This window comes from Zalophus californianus, chromosome 8 (assembly GCF_009762305.2).
Source record: "Zalophus californianus isolate mZalCal1 chromosome 8, mZalCal1.pri.v2, whole genome shotgun sequence".
NCBI lineage: Eukaryota > Metazoa > Chordata > Mammalia > Carnivora > Otariidae > Zalophus > Zalophus californianus.
In genome coordinates this window covers 117,629,644-117,648,708 of record NC_045602.1, presented here as the reverse complement: position 1 = coordinate 117,648,708, position 19,065 = coordinate 117,629,644, and the positions used below count along the sequence as shown (strand labels likewise).

The 19,065-nt window shown below is 43.2% G+C and overlaps 1 protein-coding gene across 2 annotated transcripts in view; it reads left to right on the top strand.

The window, feature by feature from the left end:
- Window positions 1–19,065, top strand: part of NDRG3 (NDRG family member 3) — a 73,345-nt gene that overhangs the window by 6,627 nt on the left and 47,653 nt on the right. For both annotated transcript variants that reach the window (XM_027622721.2, XM_027622719.2), the window contains exon 2: window positions 11,182–11,283. In XM_027622721.2, the coding sequence (XP_027478522.1) occupies window positions 11,227–11,283 (57 nt within the window). In that variant the 5' untranslated portion in view covers window positions 11,182–11,226. The remainder of the gene's footprint in view (window positions 1–11,181; window positions 11,284–19,065) is intronic.

The following is a 19,065-nucleotide window of genomic DNA, read 5'->3' as shown; positions in this document are numbered from 1 at the left end:
GTCTCTGCAAACCTATTTACCACCTGCTGCCATGCCAGAATAAGGAGTGACACACAACAGGAAGGTGGGCCTGTTGTAGGGGGTGCTGCTGTTTTCTTTTGAGAAAAATGCAAGGTGTGCAGATGGCCTTTCCAGGGCTGAGGACCAGCAGGGGTGTTTCTGTTAGAATGAAGGTCTGTGAGCATGCTTTAGCAGCTGCCTTTGATCACTTCCCCACCCCCCAACCTTTGCTTATGTGATAGCGCCCCTGAGGGTATTTCTTCTGGTGGAGAGTAACCCCGACTTTCCTTTAGGTAGTAAAAAGGTCAGTGAGCTGTGTTTTAAACATTGTTTCTTCCGTGGAGCTGGGTGGCTTGGCTTGTTTTTCTGGCTTTCTGGAGAGTCTCCTGAGACCCTTTCCTAAGGGCCCCCAGGAGACAGCAAAGAAACTAACATCCACTACCCTAGACACTAAAGGGGGTGCTTAAGTCAATAGTTTTATGATTAGATTAATTCAGGCTTTAACCCTGGCAAAACTTAAGAGCCAAGTCATCAGATAATTGTGCTTATAGAGTGAGTATGGAATTTTGCCCAGTCCTCTGCGATATCTTTCAGAGCCTGGAATAGGAATCCAGGTGCCACTCCCAGCCCCACACCCAGTTGGTCATGTGAATTTAGGCAAATCACTTAAATTTCTTTTTTTTTTTTTTAAGATTTTATTTATTTGCCAGAGAGAGACAGCGAGAGAGGGAACACACACAGGGGGAGTAGGAAAGGGAGAAGCAGGCTTCCCGCTGAGCAGGGAGCCTGATGCGGGGCTCGATCCCAGGACCCTGAGATCATGACCTGAGCAGAAGGCAGTCAGTTAACCAACTGAGCCACCCAGGTGCCCCCAGATCACTTAAATTTCTAAGCCTCTTTTCTTATCTGAGGATGAAGGCCTGACTCTAGACCATTGGTTCTCAGCCCTGGCTGCATACAGAATCACCCATGGAACTTTTTTTTTTAATTTTATTTAATTATTAGAGAGTGCACAAACAGGGGGAGAAGCAGAGGGAAAGAGAATCTGAAGCAGACTCCACGCTCAGTGCAGAGCCCGACACAGGGCCGAATCCCACAAATGCAAGATCATGACTTGAGCCAAAACTAAGAGTCAGATGCTTAACTGAGCCAGCCTGGCGCCCCCCCCCCCCCCCGACCATGGAACTTTAAAAACAATACTTGGGGCTTTCCCTCGCCTGATTAAATTGTATGTTTAGGGTTGGAGCCTGGGTATTGATGTTCCTCAAAGCTTCTCAGGTCTTTCTGATGTGTAGCTAAGAGAACAACTGGACAAGATGACCACGTTTTAAACAACTGTGTTATTCTTTTTTTCAGGAACTTTTACTGTCCACACAGTAAAGTCTAATTCATGTGTTCTAACCAGCCCTGTCTTCTTTCCAGCCACATGGTTCTTGTCTCCTGGATGTTGTTCACATTTCTTTGTTTCCCAACCTGATGTGCTCACATGGAATGTCCTTTCCTCCCATTCAGCTATACAAAACCTATCCATTCAAGGCCTATCATTGTTACTTCCTTTGGGATCACCCCAGTCCTTGCTCATTTCTCCTCTGCACTGGTTCCAAACTTCATTTAGTGCTAAATGCAGTGAACACTAGATGCAACGTTAAGACATGATACTCAAGCATTATTCCTCTTGGGGACATGGGACAGATGGAAATACCACTGGTTTGACTTGTATGCTGTTAAAACATCTGTGGATATCTTGTATTGTTGCGCTCTCATTATGTGTGTATATCTTGTAACTATCAGTTGATGGATAGCTATCTATGACCTGACTCCAGTGGGCTTTTTTTTTAAGATTTTATTTATTTGACAGAGAGAGAGCGAGCGCACAAGCAGGGGGAGCGGCAGAGGCACAGGGAGAAGCAGGCTCCCCGCAGAGCATGGGGAGCCCAATGTGGGACTCGATCCCAGGACCCCAGGATCATGACCCGAGCCGAAGGCAGCCGCTTAACCAACTGAGCCACCCAGGCACCCTCCAATGGGCATTTTTAGCTTTATCTCTTACTCCTAATAGGAAACTACTGTTTTTGCCAAACTGGGACATTTTCCAGCATACCTGTGCTTTCTCATTTTCTTGCTTTTAAGTTCTCCTCCCTTTCTGTGATTTCTTTTTTTATCCTTCTCTCATCCTCATCTACAGGAATTTAATCCCTTCTTCAAGGTCCAGTTCAAATATTACCTCCTCCATGAAACTTTTTTTCAGCACCCACAACCTGCATTAACCTACCTTTGCCCTAAATTAGCTCCATAACGTTCAGAGCAGTGGTTCTCAAGTTGGGGCAGTTTTGCCCCCCAGAGGATTGGCAACATCTGGAGACATTTTTGGTTGTCACAGTGGTTTGAGGAGGGTGCTACTAGCATCTAGTGGGTAGAGGCCAGAAATGCTGCTAAATATTCTACAATGTACAAGGACAGTCCCCCACAACAAAGAATTACCTGGCCCAAAATGTCAGTGGTGCTGAGATTGAGAAACTAACTGCCTTAGAATTTGTCCAGTTCACAGGCTTATGTTTATACTGCTTTGAACTGTAGTGATTTGTTTATAGACTTAATCTCCCTTACTCAGTGGACTTAATGGTTGAAGATGAATTCAGTCCCAAACCTGTGCTTTCTTGTTAACTTCATAGGGTTTAATCCTACACCTGTGGCCTGATTGTAACTGCTCAGTGTAATTTGGGCCAGAGATAAAAAGAGGTCTTCAGGGGCTCCTGGGTGGCTCAGTCATTAAGCGTCTGCCTTCTCCTCAGGTCATGATCCCGGGGTCCTGGGATGGAGCCCCAAGCCTCACATCGGGCTCCCTGCTGAGCAGAGAGCCTCCTTCTCCCTCTTCCTCTGCCTGCTGTTCCCCTTGCTTGTACTCTCTCTCCTTCTGTCAAATAAATAAAATTTAAGAAAAAACCATTAAAAAAAAGAGGTCTTTGGGACACTTGGGTGGCTCAGATGCTTAAGCATCTGCCTTCAGCTCAGGTCACGATCCCAGGGTCCTGGGATCAAGCCCCACATCGGGCTCCCTGCTGAGCAGGGAGTCTGTTTCTCCCTCTCCCTCTGCCTGCCGCTCCCTCTGCTTGTACTCTCTCTCTGTCAAATTAAAAAAAAAAAAAAAGTCTTCATCTTGGGGTGGATGCAGTGAGGCAGTCAGCTAAATTTCTCTCCTTTTCACCCTCCAGATCTTTCATCTGTAATAACCTGGGAGGCAGTGTGATACAGGGACTATAGAGCATAGAGGGAGCATTTGGGGTCCGAGACCGTTGGGATTCAGTTCTAGCTGTTGCATGTATTAGTTGTGTGGTGTTGCTGTCTTTCACCTCTTTCAGCCTCCGAGTCCTCATCTGTGTCCTAGAGATGATGCCAGTGTGCCAGTGTTGTATTTCACAGTGCCATCCTGATAATCCAACAAGATGTTAGATGTAAAGGTGCTTTGTAATTGTGAGGTGCTATAATAATTACTCATTCAGACAGTGGTTTATATGTAAAAAGAGAGGATGTGAGTCAGCTTGCTGTAGAAGCACCACTGTCTACCTTCTCACTTCCTGCAGCTTTTCAGCCATAACTACTTCAGCACCAGCTGACCCCTTCTATCTAGCTGGTTCTCCTCAGTAAGCCTTTGTTTGCTGCCTTCATTCTGTTTTGGTTGCCTGTCTGCAGTCTTGCCAAAACCAAAGTGATTAACTTTGCCCTTAGAATACAAACTAGTGACCTGGTGTCAGTACATCCTGGCAAAGCCTGACGAAGGCCAGACAAATTACTGTGGTCATGGGGCAAGCTACAAAACAAGACAGCATGTAGTTTAGCCAATACTATGTGTACTCCCTTATTGTCTTTTTCAAGTAACAAAGCAATGTTTTTTAAGGACTGGAAATCTTAGTGAGTTTTCTCTGACTAAATAGACAAAATGCAGGGTGAGGTAAAAGCCTGAGAGCCTCATGCCCCTGTGATCAGTCCAGTTGCACCTTTCTGCTGATTTGCTGAGTGACCTTCAGTTAGTTGTTGAACCTCATCAAGTTGGTAATGGGGGTGTGGATCTCCTAAGATTGTAGTAAGAACTGAAGAGTTGCAGAATGGAGCACTCGCTCTGGGGACTAATGTAAAGTACTACATTAAAGGGAACTTCTGAGTTGCAGAATGTCAGTCCGGTCAGGAGCCAAAAAGGTCATCCTACCCAGTCTCTTCCCTTGACTGATGAGGAAGCTGAAGCCTGGAAAGGGAAAATGCTTTGCCCAGTGCCACTCAACTAAGTAGGGGCCCACCTAGGTCCAGAGTCCACATTTGATGTGTTTATGGGCTCTTTCCCAAACTGGAAGAACATGGGTGTCCATTTTTTCTGAGCGAACAAAGCTTGCACTGTATTGTTGGACTTTAAACTGTATTCTGCAGAACCCTAGCAGTCTCATCAGCACTTCAGCCAGAGCCCCTACACTTTTCTCTGTTTTCTTTTTCAGAGTTGTGATGCAAAATTTAAGTCCGAGGTCTTGATGATCTTTAAACGTCCTCTCAGTGCCGTCTGAGTATCAGAGAACACTGGTGTCTCTCCTGGTCATCCTGGGAACATTTTTCCTTGCCTTTCAGTTCAGAAATATGAGTTTCTATATTTCTACAAAGTGATATACAAAGTCATGGGCTTTTTAGCATGGAGAACTGAACCTCCCTTCCCTAGATTTTCACTGTCAAAAGATAACGGTCCTTTCTCAGTCCTGATCCTCCCCCCTACCAGCTGCATCGGAATTTTCCTCCTCTTCCATATAAATCTCCCTTCTCCCCTTGACTTCTTTGACATCATATTTTTGCTTTTCTTCTTGTATCTCTGAGCATTTTTTCCTTTGTGTCTTACTGGTTCCGCTTGCTTGCTTGCTTTTTTTTATTTGAGAGAGAGGGAAAGAGAGCCTGCACACTCGAGTTGGTTGCGGGGGAAGGAGGGGGCAAGAGAGAGAGAGTGGCAGAGAATCTCAAGCAGAATCTGCACTGAGTACAGAGCCCAGTGCTGGGCTTGATCTCATGACTCTGAGATCATGATCTGGACTGAAACCAGGAGTTGGATGCTTAACCGACTGAGCCACCCAGACACCCCCTGGTTCTGCTTTCTTTCCCATCACTAGGTTTTCTTTCAGAAGAGCCCAGGGCCTCTGGGCTGATGAGGAGGCATCTCCTCATCTCTAGTTTGGGAAGCGCCTGTGGATTTTCCTCATTAACTCACTCCTGCCTATGCTCAGGTCTCTTGGAGGCCCAAATATTAACTTTGTACATTGATTTTTTTCATTAATTTCTCTGTTATTGCTTCTCAGCTCCCCCACTGCACCATTATTCTTTATCCTTCTAACTGGAAACCTTGGCCAAATCTGACTCTTTTCTGACTGTATGCTATTTTTACCAACTTTGTACCCAGATGTCCCTTTTTCTTTCTGTGATTCCAGTAGCATGATCACACTTGTCACCTTTCAGCTAGGATTTCTGTAGCAAACTACTAAACTCTTCTCTTTCTCTAGTATTTCCCTTCTAGTTGGTCTCAGTTGTTGAATCTTTTTAAAATCCCATTTAATTTACTGAAATCCTTTTGGGAATAAGCAGGATAAAATTAGATGAATAGAGTCTTTTTCTCCCCCATCCTCATCTCTATTAAGGATTTTTGCTGATAATCAAGCCTTGCAGTTACTCACCTCCTCAACTCAGATGTCTCTCCTCGTCAGCTGATTAGGTCACATGTTGGATTGTCATTCCAAACTGATGGGCTAAGATCCTAAACAAGATCCCCAGGTGGTTGTCTGTACATTGAGGTTTGAGGCACACTGTTCTAATAACAAACAAGAAATAGCTCTTGTTTCAGCTCAAATAATAGCTGGAATTTTATTTCTCTTATCCCTCCTCATTCTATCTTCTCCTTGTCTTCAGCTAACTACTGAGATAGTGAGGGTTCTTGTACTGATACGGTGACTCAAACCTTCAGTCTGGCTTTTCCAAGTCAATGGTGGTATAGGATTGCTCTAGGCTTCTACTACCTTTACTTCAAGGAGGTGCCCCTGTGGGTAGAGAGGAAGAAATTTGCCCAGGGTCCTACAACCAGCCCATGGGGCCTGGCATAGACATATGATAGTGGGGAAATCAAAGGTTTTTACGTTCTTGCTGTATTACTTACATGGATGGGAGATACTAGAAGGGTTACTTAACTTATCTAAGCCTAAATTTATCATCTCTAAACTAAGAAATGAAAATATCTGCCTGAGAGGATTGTTAGGAGGATTAAACATAGGGTACTTATAGTATAATTCCTGGCACAGAGTAGGAATTACACTTTTTCTCTTTCACTCTCTAGCCATTTGGTACCAGGTTCACTGCCTCAGTTTGAGGATGGATGGTTTTAACTTGTTAGCCCTCCCTCTGCCTCCTACAACTGGGAAAGAGGATGAATATTTTGTTATCTACTGCAGTTTATAAAAATCCCTTCCAGCTTTGTAAGTATATTAGGAGCCCTGGGGCACCTGGGTGGCTCGGTCAGGCGTCCAACTCTTGATGTCAGCTCAGGTCTTTTTTGTTTTGTTTTATTTTTTAAAGATTTTATTTATTTATTTGACAGAGAGAGACACAGCGAGAGAGGGAACACAAGCAGGGGGAGTGGGAGAGGGAGAAGCAGGCTTCCCGTTGAGCAGGAAGCCCGATGTAGGGCTCGATCCCAGGACCCTGGGATCATGACCTGAGCCGAAGGCAGATGCTTAACCACTGAACCACCCAGGCGCCCCTCTGCTCAGGTCTTGATCTCAGGGTTGTGAGTTCAAACTCCACATTGGGCTCCACGCTGGGCATGGAGTCTACTTAAAAAAAAAAAAAAAAGGAATCGGGCAGCCCTATCATTTCTGCAGATGAGGGAACTGCAGGCCTTAAAAGATCCCCAGGAGGGAGCCAGTCTGTGTAGCTGAGAGATCTGGAGATGGAGTTTTCCACCACGTGATCTTAGTTTTCTTATAGGTGTTATAAAATTCCTTATTGGCAAGGGATTGGGACAGTGAGAACTGAGCAAAAATTGAATCTCTGGAGGAATGCAGTAGGTCCCCTATAACATGGAAGGTAAATATCTATGTCTTGTTGCCAGTTCCCAAGTCATACTGGAACAGTTCACTGTCCTGCATTGTCTGCGTTGGCCCCAGCTGATAGGGACAGGCTTCTCATCTGCATGGGAACACTAGGTGAATGCCAGTCACTTTGGAACTGAGGGCACCTCTGGCTTTCTTCTGGCCCTGAGGCTCCTTGACATATCTCTCCACACGGAGTTATATTTGAGTAATTAACATCTTGAAGGGTCCTGTTTTCAAGTGAGTGAATTAAAGTAGGGAGTAAAGTGGTAGATTGGAAAATAATTTCAGGAAATCACCACTTTATATGGAAAAAAGAACAAGTGGAAATAGACTAAAATGTTTTTTGTTTTAAGATTTTATTTATTTATTTGAGAGAGAGAATGAGAGATAGAGAGCACGAGAGGGAAGAGGGTCAGAGGGAGAAGCAGACTCCCCGCTGAGCAGGGAGCCCGATGTGGGACTCGATCCCGGGACTCCAGGATCATGACCTGAGCCGAAGGCAGTCGCTTAACCAACTGAGCCACCCAGGCGCCCTAGACTAAAATGTTAACAGTGGTTGTCTTTAGATGGAAGGACTGTGAGTAAAATATCTTTTCATTATTCTGTGATTTCACATTTTCTTTTTTTTATAAGAGACTTTTTTTTAAAAAAAGATTTTATTTGTTTGTTTGACAGAGAGAGAGCACAAGCAGGGGGAGCGGCAGGCAGAGGGAGAGGGAGAAGCAGGCTCCCCACCAAGTAGGGAGCCCGATGACCTGAGCGGAAGGTAGACGCCCAACCAACTGAGCCACCCAGGTGCCCCTCATTTCACTTTTTCTAAAGTGAACACGTACTATCTTTATAATAGGAAAAAGGAGCCTCTGAGTGGGGCTCTGAACTCATCATGAAGTCTGCTTGAGATTCCCTTTACCTCTCCCTGCCCTTACTGCTTGTGCACACACTTTCCCTCTCTCTCTCTCAAAATAAATAAATAAATCTTTAAAAATAAAAATAAACACACAACGAGTATAGATCCCAGTTAGGCCAATATTTTGGGTTAATTGGGTCAAAGTGGTATTGTAAAAGAGAATTGCAAATGCCAGCTGAGATTTGTGATGAAAGATTCAAGCCACCTCATCCCCTTATGAAGTGTACATGGTAGGGGTGCTTGGGTGGCTCAGTTGATTAAGTGTCTGCCTTCAGCTCAGGTCATGGTCCCAGGGTCCTGGGATCGAGCCCTGTGGCCTCCTTGCTCAGCAGGGAGCCTGCTTCTCCCTCTGCCTGCTGCTCCCCCTGCTTGTGCTCTTGCTCTCTGTCAAGTAAATAAATAAAATCTTTTTTTAGAAAAAGAAATTACGTGGTATAAAAACAAAACAAAAATTCAGCTTTTGGTCATTCAGTAGCTCAATTAAGTTTATAGGTTGCCTGGGAACTGAGAAAAAGAACCATGTTCTTTTGGAGGTTAAATATCACCAGGCTTGTGCTCTATTAAGTGGCACAGATGTGGGCGCCTGGGTGGCTCAGTCGGTTAAGCGGCTGCCTTCGGCTCAGGTCATGATCCCAGGGTCCTGGGATCAAGCCCCACGTCCGGCTCCCTGCTTGGCGGAGAGCCTGCTTCTCCCTCTCCCTCTCCCTCTGCCTGCCACTCTGCCTGCTTGTGCTGTCTATCTGTGGAATAAATAAATAAAATCTTTAAAAAAAAAAAGTGGCACAGATGTTTGGGATGCTTGTGATTGGCCTGTGGGGTCCATAGTTTGAGGAATGTTCCTGACTGGTATCCTCTGGGTTCTTAGAAGGAATGCTAAAAGGGCCTTTGTCAGTCTGTTCTAAAGTAGTCACAGTTGGAAGCAGAATTTATTTTGATGTATTGGTCAGTAATAGCTAAAAGGTAGCCTAGACTCCATACCCTCTCCATAGCTAAGTAAATCAAAGCCATGTAATCCTATGTCTGGAGGGAAAAACAGAAAAATAAATTAATATAGTAGACTAATATTTTATGAAGGCTTTTGTGGTTCTCACAAGCAAAAGTAATTGTTCCTTCTTTGAACTATTATGCCCCTTCTTTTTACTTCTCATTTTGTAGTTTTATAGATAGCTGTCATCTCTAGTAAGCTCCTGGAAAGCAGGGACCTTTTTTTATCTTCCATAATGCTTTGCACACTGGGTACTCATTTAGTGGTAATAACTACATCCCCAACTCACTGAATTAGCATTTTTCCAGACTGATGAGTTCATGGCCAAGGCAGAGGGGAGGAAACCTGGGGCTTTAAAGTCTGGATGGGAGTCACTTGTCTGCAATATCCATATTTGCAGCCCCTCCCCATGACTCCCTGTCCAGGGGGATGGAGTAAAGATTTATGACTCATTACCCTGTCTCCTCCTCTCCAACTACTTTCTTCTCCTAGAAGTGTTTTCCTGTCTTCTCTGTCTCTGTGTTAGTTATCTTTTGCTATATAACAAATCACTCCAAAACAGAATAATTGTTACTCTTCATACTTTCCGTGAGTCAGGAATTCAGGTGGTGGCTTGGTAGGGTGGTTCAGGCTTAAGGTCTCCAATGTGGTTGCAGTCAGATATCTCTGGGGCTGCAGTCATCTGAAATCTTGACTGGGGCTGGAAGATCCACGTGCAAGGTAGCTCACTCACATGGCTCGCGGGTTGGTACTGGCAAGATGGTTCCTCTTGGCATGGGCCTCCCCAGAGGACTGTGTGAATGTCCTCACAATACCATAGCTGGCTTCCCCCAGAACTAATGAATGAAGACTATAATGTCTTGAAGCAGAAGCTGTGCCATTTATGATGCAGCCTCAGAAGTCATATATTGCTGCCTCTGCCATATTTTATTGTTACACACCATCCCTGATTTATTTGGATTGGAGACTACATGACTGCAAATATCAGGAGTCAAGGATCATTGGGTTGTTTGGAGGCCATCTTGGAAGCTGGCTCTCATACTCTCCATCCACTGTTGTGATTCCCTGAGTGAAGGCTGATGAGTGTAGCCTTGGTTCATCTGCCCCCTTAATTCTCATTCCTTAGTCAGGGCCTCATCCTAGCATTAGCCTTCAATTTTTATTTCCCTCTTAATCCATCCCCCAAACTGTTGTTTCCTGAAGCATAGCATTGAGCATGTTGTTCTCTTAGTTATACATCTTCAGTAACTAAACTGGACACTCTAGAAGGGCAAAGACTATTATATTAATTACCTGTTGCTACAAAGAAAAAAAAAGTACTACCACAAACTTACTGACTTAAAACAACACACAGCACACATTTATTATCTGACAATATCTGGGGGTTGGGAATCTGGCATGGGTTGACCCGGGTGCTCTGCAAGTCTGCAGTGAAGGTGTTGGTCAGGGCTCTTTTCTCATCTGAGGTTTGATTGGGGAATGATCCACTTCCAGGCTCATGTGGTTGTTGGCAGCAATCAGTTTTTACAAGTTAGACTGAGGGTCTTAGTTTCTTAACTCTTTTGGTTGGAAGCTGTCCTCAGTTCCTTGCCATGTGGCCCTCTCCCAACATGCCAGCTTCTTCAGAGCTAGCAAAGGAAAGTGTTTTTCAGCAAGACAGATGTTAAAATATTATATAATATCATGTACAGGTACTCCTGTACATTCCATTACTTGCCATTTTGGTTACAAGCAAGCCAGGGGTCTCGCCCACCCTCAGTGGTGGGGAGGGGGATTATTCAAGGGTGTGAATAGGAGGCAGAGATCATTTTTAAAGTCTGTCTGCCATGACTGTTTAATTTCCTTTGTCTTCAGCATCCTGAGCAGTGCATGGCACGTACTAAGCTCTAGTATTTGAATGAATGGACATAGTGTGACTATTATGTTTTCAACTTCTAGTTTAAGCCTCTTTCTTGGGGCACCTGGGTGGCTCAGTTGGTTGAGCAGCTGCCTTCGGCTCGGGTCATGATCCTGGGGCCCTGGGATCGAGCCCCACATTGGGCTCCCTGCTCAGTGGGGAGCCTGCTTCTCCCTCTCCCTCTGCCTGCCACTCCCCCTGCTTGTGCTCTCTCTCTGTCAGATAAGTAAAATCTTTAAAAAAAAAAAAAAAGCCTCTTTCTTTACTTCCTTTTCTTCTGTTTCAGAGTTACTGATTTATTCTCGAGAATCCTCTACTCTCATCAATCCTCATGGATGAACTTCAGGATGTTCAACTCACAGAGATCAAGCCACTTCTAAATGATAAGGTAAAGACTACACTGTTTTCACTAAACTATATATGTCTTTTTTTCTGTGATTAATTCATTTTTATATTTTCTGAGTAGTAACTAATTCAAAACATACTCAGCTTTTCTGTGGAGGAAATACTTTAAAAAATGTTTCTTAACACTCTTTTTTATGTCTTTCCTTCCTTTTTTCTTTCCTCCTCCTTTGTTTCCATGGGCCAGGTTCAGTCAAGTTATTCTTGAGATTTTTACCTGTTTTACTGATAGAGACGTTAAAGGAAAAAATAATATGACAGAGTTAGGCAGAAAGTATGAGAGAAAGGTTTCACTTAGAACCCAAGTGTCTTGACTTTCTATTTCTATAAGGAGAATGAACATCCACGGCTGGTGATGTAGATAGGCTGCAACACTTTCCCTAAAGTTTGTCAAGTCTGTGATGTGACCTTTCTGTCAGCTTTGAGGTTTTCATCGGGATGTGTGGATATCGATAATACGCCCCATTTTTATGTTGGTGTTAGAGAACAGTGAACCGCATAGTTCACAGCCACCAGGATTCAGGGAGTAGAGAGTGGTGTGATGGTAGGAGTTACCAAAAAGCTAAGACCTCTCCCCTGTCCCTCCCCATTCAGTAAATGTGCCTGAAATTCCCTCTTTGCTACCCTGTGCTTTTCGTTTATTGTCATTGCCCCTATTAAAATAATCTTGCAGCTTGGTGTGAATGAGCCTGTGGCATTCTTCCCTGAGAAAAGTATTGATAAAAAGTCAGAGTAAAGATGGATGAGGTTGGGATGGGGGTGCTACACCAGAAGATACTGTTGCCCTTATCTTTTTTTGCCCAAAGGCCCATCTATAACTTTTGGGGCTTTTGACTTACTATGTATTTATTAATTTGCTATTGAATCCTGCCAGTCCTGTTTTCATGACCTGAGCCGAAGGCAGTCGCTTAACCAACTGAGCCACCCAGGCGCCCTGCCAGTCCTGTTTTCATTCCTGTGACCTCATCTCCCTACTTACATTCCCACCCTTTCCCTTTATCTTGCACTAGTTTTTGCTTTCTCCCTCGTCAAGCTGCACACACTTTTTTAAGCCCCCATTTGGTTTTTCCTGCTGCTTTCCCTCATGTTTTCAGAAAACCTTCTCCTTCTTTATTGTCTTTGGTGCATGTGAAGGGCTGTCCCCAAAATGATGTGCCACAAGGAGGAGGAAGGAAATAAAATCTGCATCTGTACAGCTTATGTATAGCCACAGAAATGAATAGTTACAGGTGGGAGTAGGCAGTTTAGCTTCAGGAAGGTAGTAATCCATCCTAAACCTGGCTGATCATCAGAATCAGCTGGGTAATTATTTAAACATACAGACTATTGGGTCCCACTGTAGACCAACTAAATTGGAATGTGAGGGGCGGGGGCAGGACACATACCTTTCTGTGATCAGTGGTCTTCAACTTTAGCTGCTCTTTGGAATTACTTGGGGAGATTTAAAAATCACCAGCGATTTTTTGGTAGAGATTCTCCACAAAGATTCTGACTAAACTGGTCTGGGGTATGGTTGAGCTTTCTTAAAAAATCCCGAAGTGGAGAACCATGCCTCAAGTGACTGGTTAGTCATTGTTGGAAACCCATGACCTGGTATTTATATTACCTCCTATTTGTGGTAGGTAATATAAATAGGAGGAGGATCCTTCCTAGACCCTGGAAGTTCACAGGATGCCCGAGTAGGCCTACACGAAAGAGCTGCAGGAGTTAATTGACTGCAGATCTCATAGAAAAGACAGCCGGAAAAGGAAAGATTGAGTGAATGTGACCATAGAAAAGCAGTGAATTGGGCGCCTGGGTGGCTCAGTTGGTTAAGCGACTGCCTTCGGCTCAGGTCATGTTCCTGGAGTCCCGGGATCGAGTCCTGCATCAGGCTCCCTGCTCAGCGGGGGGTCTGCTTCTCCCTCTGACCTTCCCCCCCCTCTCATGTGCTTTCTCTCTCTCATTCTCTCTCTCAAATAAATAAATAAAATCTTAAAAAAAAAAAAAAGCAGTGAATTAACTCCTGGGTCCTCCTTTCTGCGGCCATAGTGATGCCTTGTCTGCGTCTGAAGTGTGCCCAAGTGCTGTGGATGGAATTTGTGCACCTCTCCTCTCCCCAAACGCACATGTTGAAGCCCTCACCCTCTATGTGACTATATTGGAGATAGGGCCCTTAGGAGGTGACTAAGGTTAAATTAAGTCTTAGGGTGGAATTGGAGTGTGAATCCAATAGAATTGGTGACCTCGTAAGAGGAAGAGAGCTCTCACCAGAAACCAAACCCTGCTGGAATCTTGATCTTGGACTTCCAGCCTCCAGAACTGTCGGAAAATAAATTTCTCTTGTTTAAGCCCCTCAGGCATCCCAGGCAGTCTAAGACACCACGCAATCAGTGTCTCACTTCCTAACATCTGTTAGCTCCTCTTTGATAGGCCTGTGCTGTTCCTGCCCACTTCCCATGCTCCCTCTCTCTCCCTGAGACATGTTCCTATCCCCTCACTATTCATGAGAGCTCCCCTGCTCCAGCCCAGCTTTGTAGAAGATTGGCAAGAGGCCCTCTTTGGATGGTGGCATTCCCAAACAAAGAGTTCCACCCCCTATAGTCCCCCTGCCACAGTACATGAGTGTTTCTGTCTTTGCCCAGCAAGTGTGTGCTTCTGCATTCATTGTGAAAGGTACGATGGTAATGCCCTTCATCAGTTATTTTATTTGATCCCCCCAGTACCCCGGTGGTAATAGGAGCACAGATCAGTCTGTTCCCATACTGCTGGTGAGAAAACTAAGGATGAGAAAGGTGAAGTAGCTTACTCAGATTGAGTACCAAAGAATGCTTGCTGTGGGGCAGGACGTCTCAGTCTTGGCACTGTTAATGTTTTGGGCCGGATGGTTGTTGTTGGGGGACCGTTGTGCATGTTGTAGGATGTTTAGGAGCATCCTGGGTCTCTATCCACTAGATGCCAGCATCTCCCAGTAGTGACAACCAAAAATGTCTCCAGACATGGTCAAATGCCCCCTGGGGGCAGAGTCTCCCATTTGAGAACCACTACTATAGGGGATAGGCCTCCAGATTTGAATAGTAGAAGTGTTGAGGTTTTTTGTTTGGGAGGAGTTCTTTGGCCTAGCCTACTTTTATTTATATTTATTAAGCACTCTTATGTGCCAGGTGTTACCTTCTCTCTTTTAAATCAAAAGAGTATCCCTTTGAAGTACATAGTATTATTTCTCACTTAGATGATGAAAATCTGACTGAAAAACTGACTTGCCCAGTCAGTATGTGGCAGAGTCAGGGCTGAAACCAGGTCTGTCCTACCCTAATCCCTTAGGCCTTTGCACTATACTGACCCCATCACCTCTGTGGCTTGCCCTGTCTCTTTAAGGAAAAGTCTAGAAACGTGCATCAGTTCACTTCTTTTTGTCCATTCTTATAGATATACTCTTATCCAGAAGGCATCACCATACCCTTCCAGACTTCAGGGAGCTGGAGGAAGTCTAGACCCAACCTGTTATGGAGAGATTTGTCCTGAGATGACTATAAGGAAGCATTCTCAAAATAGCTTTAAGCAAGGCTTATGTTAACTCATCTCTTGTCATTTGTTGGTACTTTTCCCATTTAATTTTAGTGTGCTTGTAATTTTGTCTGTGGCTCAGATTTGTGAAGAAGTGGGTAATCTTGCCGTGCTTCTTTTGGCTCCAGTGATGAAAAGATGCAACTGCCAGCATTTATCTTTGTTTTGGGGGCCAGAAATTGTACAGACATATGAACTGATTTTTTTAAAAATAACATTTAGGTATTTTTAGTGCATTTTCACAAGTATTATATTCTCCTTAAATCTCCCAACCTCCTATGGAATAAGTAGTTAAAGGTTTTAACTACTTAAAATGGAATTATCTTAACTCCATTTTACAGGTACGGCTGAGAGAAGGTTATATGACTTACCCAAAGTTAGTGCCCAGTAAGGTGGTGAAGCCAAGACTAGTACCCACATCTGTTTACTTCCACTCAGATCAGGGGGTTTAGGCCTCTTCCCACCCTCTGCCGCCTCTTGGAGCTGGTTACTCCAGCTTCCTCAACCAGCGGACCTTGTAATAAGCAGGAGAGTTGACCAGTGAGTGCTTCCTTTTCCCTGACCTCAGCTACCTTAAAATATGTGCCAGAAAAGACTAGCAGAAAAATACAAAACATTAACAATAGCAGCTATTTGTCAATAGAGAGATGACGGATGATTATAATTTTCCTTATATTTCTCTACAATGAGCATGTACCTTCCTTTTTGTAATTAGAAAACCAGCAAAAGGAGCTCCTTGGTGGCTCTAGTCAGTTAAGCTTCTGTCTTCGGCTCAGGTCATGATCCCGGTCCTGGGATCAAGCCCCACATACGGCTCCCTCTCCCTGTGGCTCTGCCTGCTTGTGCTCTCTCTCTGTCAAATAAAATCTTTAAAAAAAAAAAAAGAAAAAAGAAAACCAGAAAGAAAGGATTTGGTATGGTACAAAAATACTGAGCCTAGTGAAAGCCAAAGGGCGGTCTTGAGGAAATAAGTAGAAGGCTCCCATTGGCTTCTACAGAATTGAGGAAATATCAAGGAGGGGAGTAACTGTTTAGTGGGGAGAATAGAAGCAAGTTATTTACTTCTTTCTGGTTGTTAAAATAGAAAGTGAGATAGACCCTACTGCAGTTTTAAGTTTTCCATCTCTACTAGTGACTGGAAATGTAAGCAGAGGAGAGTGGAGGGAGAAGCCATGCATTTTTATAACTTTCAGGACAGCAGAGACAGCCAAAGGGATTAGTGCCAAGGATTTTTTTTTTTTTTTAATTTTAAAAAGTTATTGAGGGGTGCCTGGGTGGCTCATTCGTTAAGCGTCTGCCTTTGGCTCAGGTCATGGTCCCAGGGTCCTGGGATCGAGCTCTGCATCAGGCTCCCTGCTCCACAGGAAGCCTGCTTCTCCCTCTCCCACTCCCCCTGCTTGTGTTCCCTCTCTCGCTGTCTCTCTGTCAAATAAATAAAATCTTTAAAAAAAATAAAATAAAAATAAAAAGTTATTGACATTTTCATTAAAGAATATTATTTTTGAAGTGCTGCATCTACTATGCACTGGAGGGTGGGTGTCCCTTAATGTGCTAAGAAGTAATTGTCAGATGTTGTAAGAAATGACCCAGATGGGACTGGAGCAGTAAATGAGTTCCTGAGCAAGTAATGGTGCCACTGTGACAGAACACTGTCAACCAGCTATAAGATCAGCAGGAGATAGTGGAAGAAGCCTTAGCCACAGGATGCCTAAGGAGTTTTTAGTGCAGGGGGTCAAGTGACACATGTTATTAGCCTGATAGTATGTTACTTTAGAGGAGAAGTTATTTTGGAGTTGAAATTGTACCTTTTCAGCAGTCTGCAGATGATTATCTGATTGTCGATAGTTTTATCCAAGTATCTGACCTTTTTACAAATTTCCTTATGAAGTCTTTCTTAATTAGTATTTTTTGAAGGTAATAATATAGATGCTTTAAATATATATATATACATATGCCCACATAAACACTCACATATATATAATTTTTAATTTGGATTATCAGCTTGAACAGATTTCTACTTTTTTTTTAAATATTTTATTTATTTATTTGACAGAGAAAGACACAGTGAGAGAGGGAACACAAGCAGGGGGAGTGGGAGAGGGAGAAGCAGGCTTCCCATTGAGCAGGAAGGCTGATGCAGGGCTGGATCCCAGGACCCTGGGACCATGACCTGAGCCGAAGGCAGACGCTTAACGACTGAGCCACCCAGGCGCCCCTTGAACAGATTTCTACTTAAAAAGTTTATTGATGATTGTAAAACATTGATTTATTAATCTGTGTTAATTGATTATATTAATCTTTATTAACAAAGAAAAACTATTTTCTAGGCTTACCTAATCTTTCTGCTTATACAGTTCATCTTTCCACTTTCTGTTGGTAAAGATTATTGTCTGTTGTTACTAAAAATGTCATATTTTATTCTCTTTGACATTTTTTTTTTCAAATCAGCTTGTTTCTAAAATTTTTACTCTTTTAACAACTCTTTCTCTCCACTTTAGTTCCTAGCATATCAATTGCATGTCGCTTTGGTATTCATTTCTTAACTCAAATTGAGTATCTCTATTTTGAGATGCTTATAACCTTTATAAAATGATGTTTACTGCATTTACTAAGTACCAGGACTGGGAATAGAGTGATAAATCAGACACAGGGCCCCAACCCCACTTCAGGTTCACAGAAGAGGTAGATTTGCCCCAGATCTCTTCCTTTTGGTAGTTGATTCTAAGGTCTTACACATCTTGCCCTTCTTTATATCTGTTGTTTTCTGTCTTTTGAAACTATATATGCCTCTTGACTAGATCTCATGTTGAGAAACTACATTTCTCTTCTCCCTAGCAATTACTTATTTTTTATATCCCCCCTACCCCCTTCTTTTCTTACTTCTCTTCATTCATTGATCTATTCTTAGTTGCTTCTTGCTTATTCTCCAGTCTTGTATTTGAGAGAATGACTTTTTAACTTACCTTCTTGAGCTGCTTCATTTACCTTCTACATTTGGCTCTGAGGCTACACCAGGAAATACTCCCCTTGGCTGGCTTCTACCTTAACTGTAACTTAACAGTAATAATATATCTTTTTTCTTGACTTATTCTTTTTTCTGTCTTTCCCCAAATTACTCTATTATTTTAATTTCTTTCTTGAATCTCTTTCTGCTAATTAAGTCTGCTTAGTGCAAGAATCTCTCTGAACATGGAATTACTGGTATCTTCAAAATGGACAGAAAGAGAAAAGAAAACACCCAGAACTTGAAACTTCTAGAAGTTTTGTTAGAGCGTAACCATGTACCTCAAATATCAAAGATAGATAAGTCCCCAGGGAATTCTTTCTCCTTCTAGGATACACCCAGTAAGTAGTATTGAATTTTTAATGAGTTCAGAGAATATGGCTTCAGTTTACCACAGTTGAGTGGGGACCAGCTAATGATCTCCATTCAGACACTCTGGATGCCAAATATTGTCAGACAGACCTGATCATATCCTTTCTCTAAGATGATCACTCAGGAGACTTGAAGCCATTCTCTAAGACCCAGTCTGGCATGTCTTTAAAACAACAACAGCAAGGGCGCCTGGGTGGCTCAGTTGGTTAAGCATCCAGCTCTTGATCTCAGCTCAGGGCTTGGTGTCAGGGTTGTGAGTTCAAGTCCTGCATTGGGTTCCACGCTGGGTGTGGAACCTACTTAAAAAAAACAAAATTAAAACAACAATAAGTGTTACACTGAGGAATGTATAGAATTGTTGAATTACTACATTGTACACCTGAAGCTAATAAAACACTACATTAATTATACTAGAATTAAAGTAAACAAGTGTTAGATAGTCTTCATCCAGTTATTAGTACCTTTTTTCTGGGAATCTAGCTGTGTATGTATGATAAAGAACATATAGTTGTTTTTTGCTAGAAGCTTAACAAAGCAGAGTGGCTTTAATTTCTGGAGAGAATTGCCTCTTTCTGCTTTTGGTGCTTCAGAGGCTTTGTGCTCATCTCAGCCTTTAGGAACTCACAGAATGCCTCATGACTGATCATGTGGTTGTGAGGAAGGGGAACTCATGCATATACTGACAGCCGCTTCTCAAATAGCTCATCAGAATTTGTGTCTCTGTGTTCCATGACCAAGATTTTACTTCAGTCTTAGAGTGATTTTCTCTCATCTTTCTAAATAATCCCTAAAGGAACCTCTGGGAACCCTGTAAAATCAAAGTCCTAATATGATCTGTTTTTACAT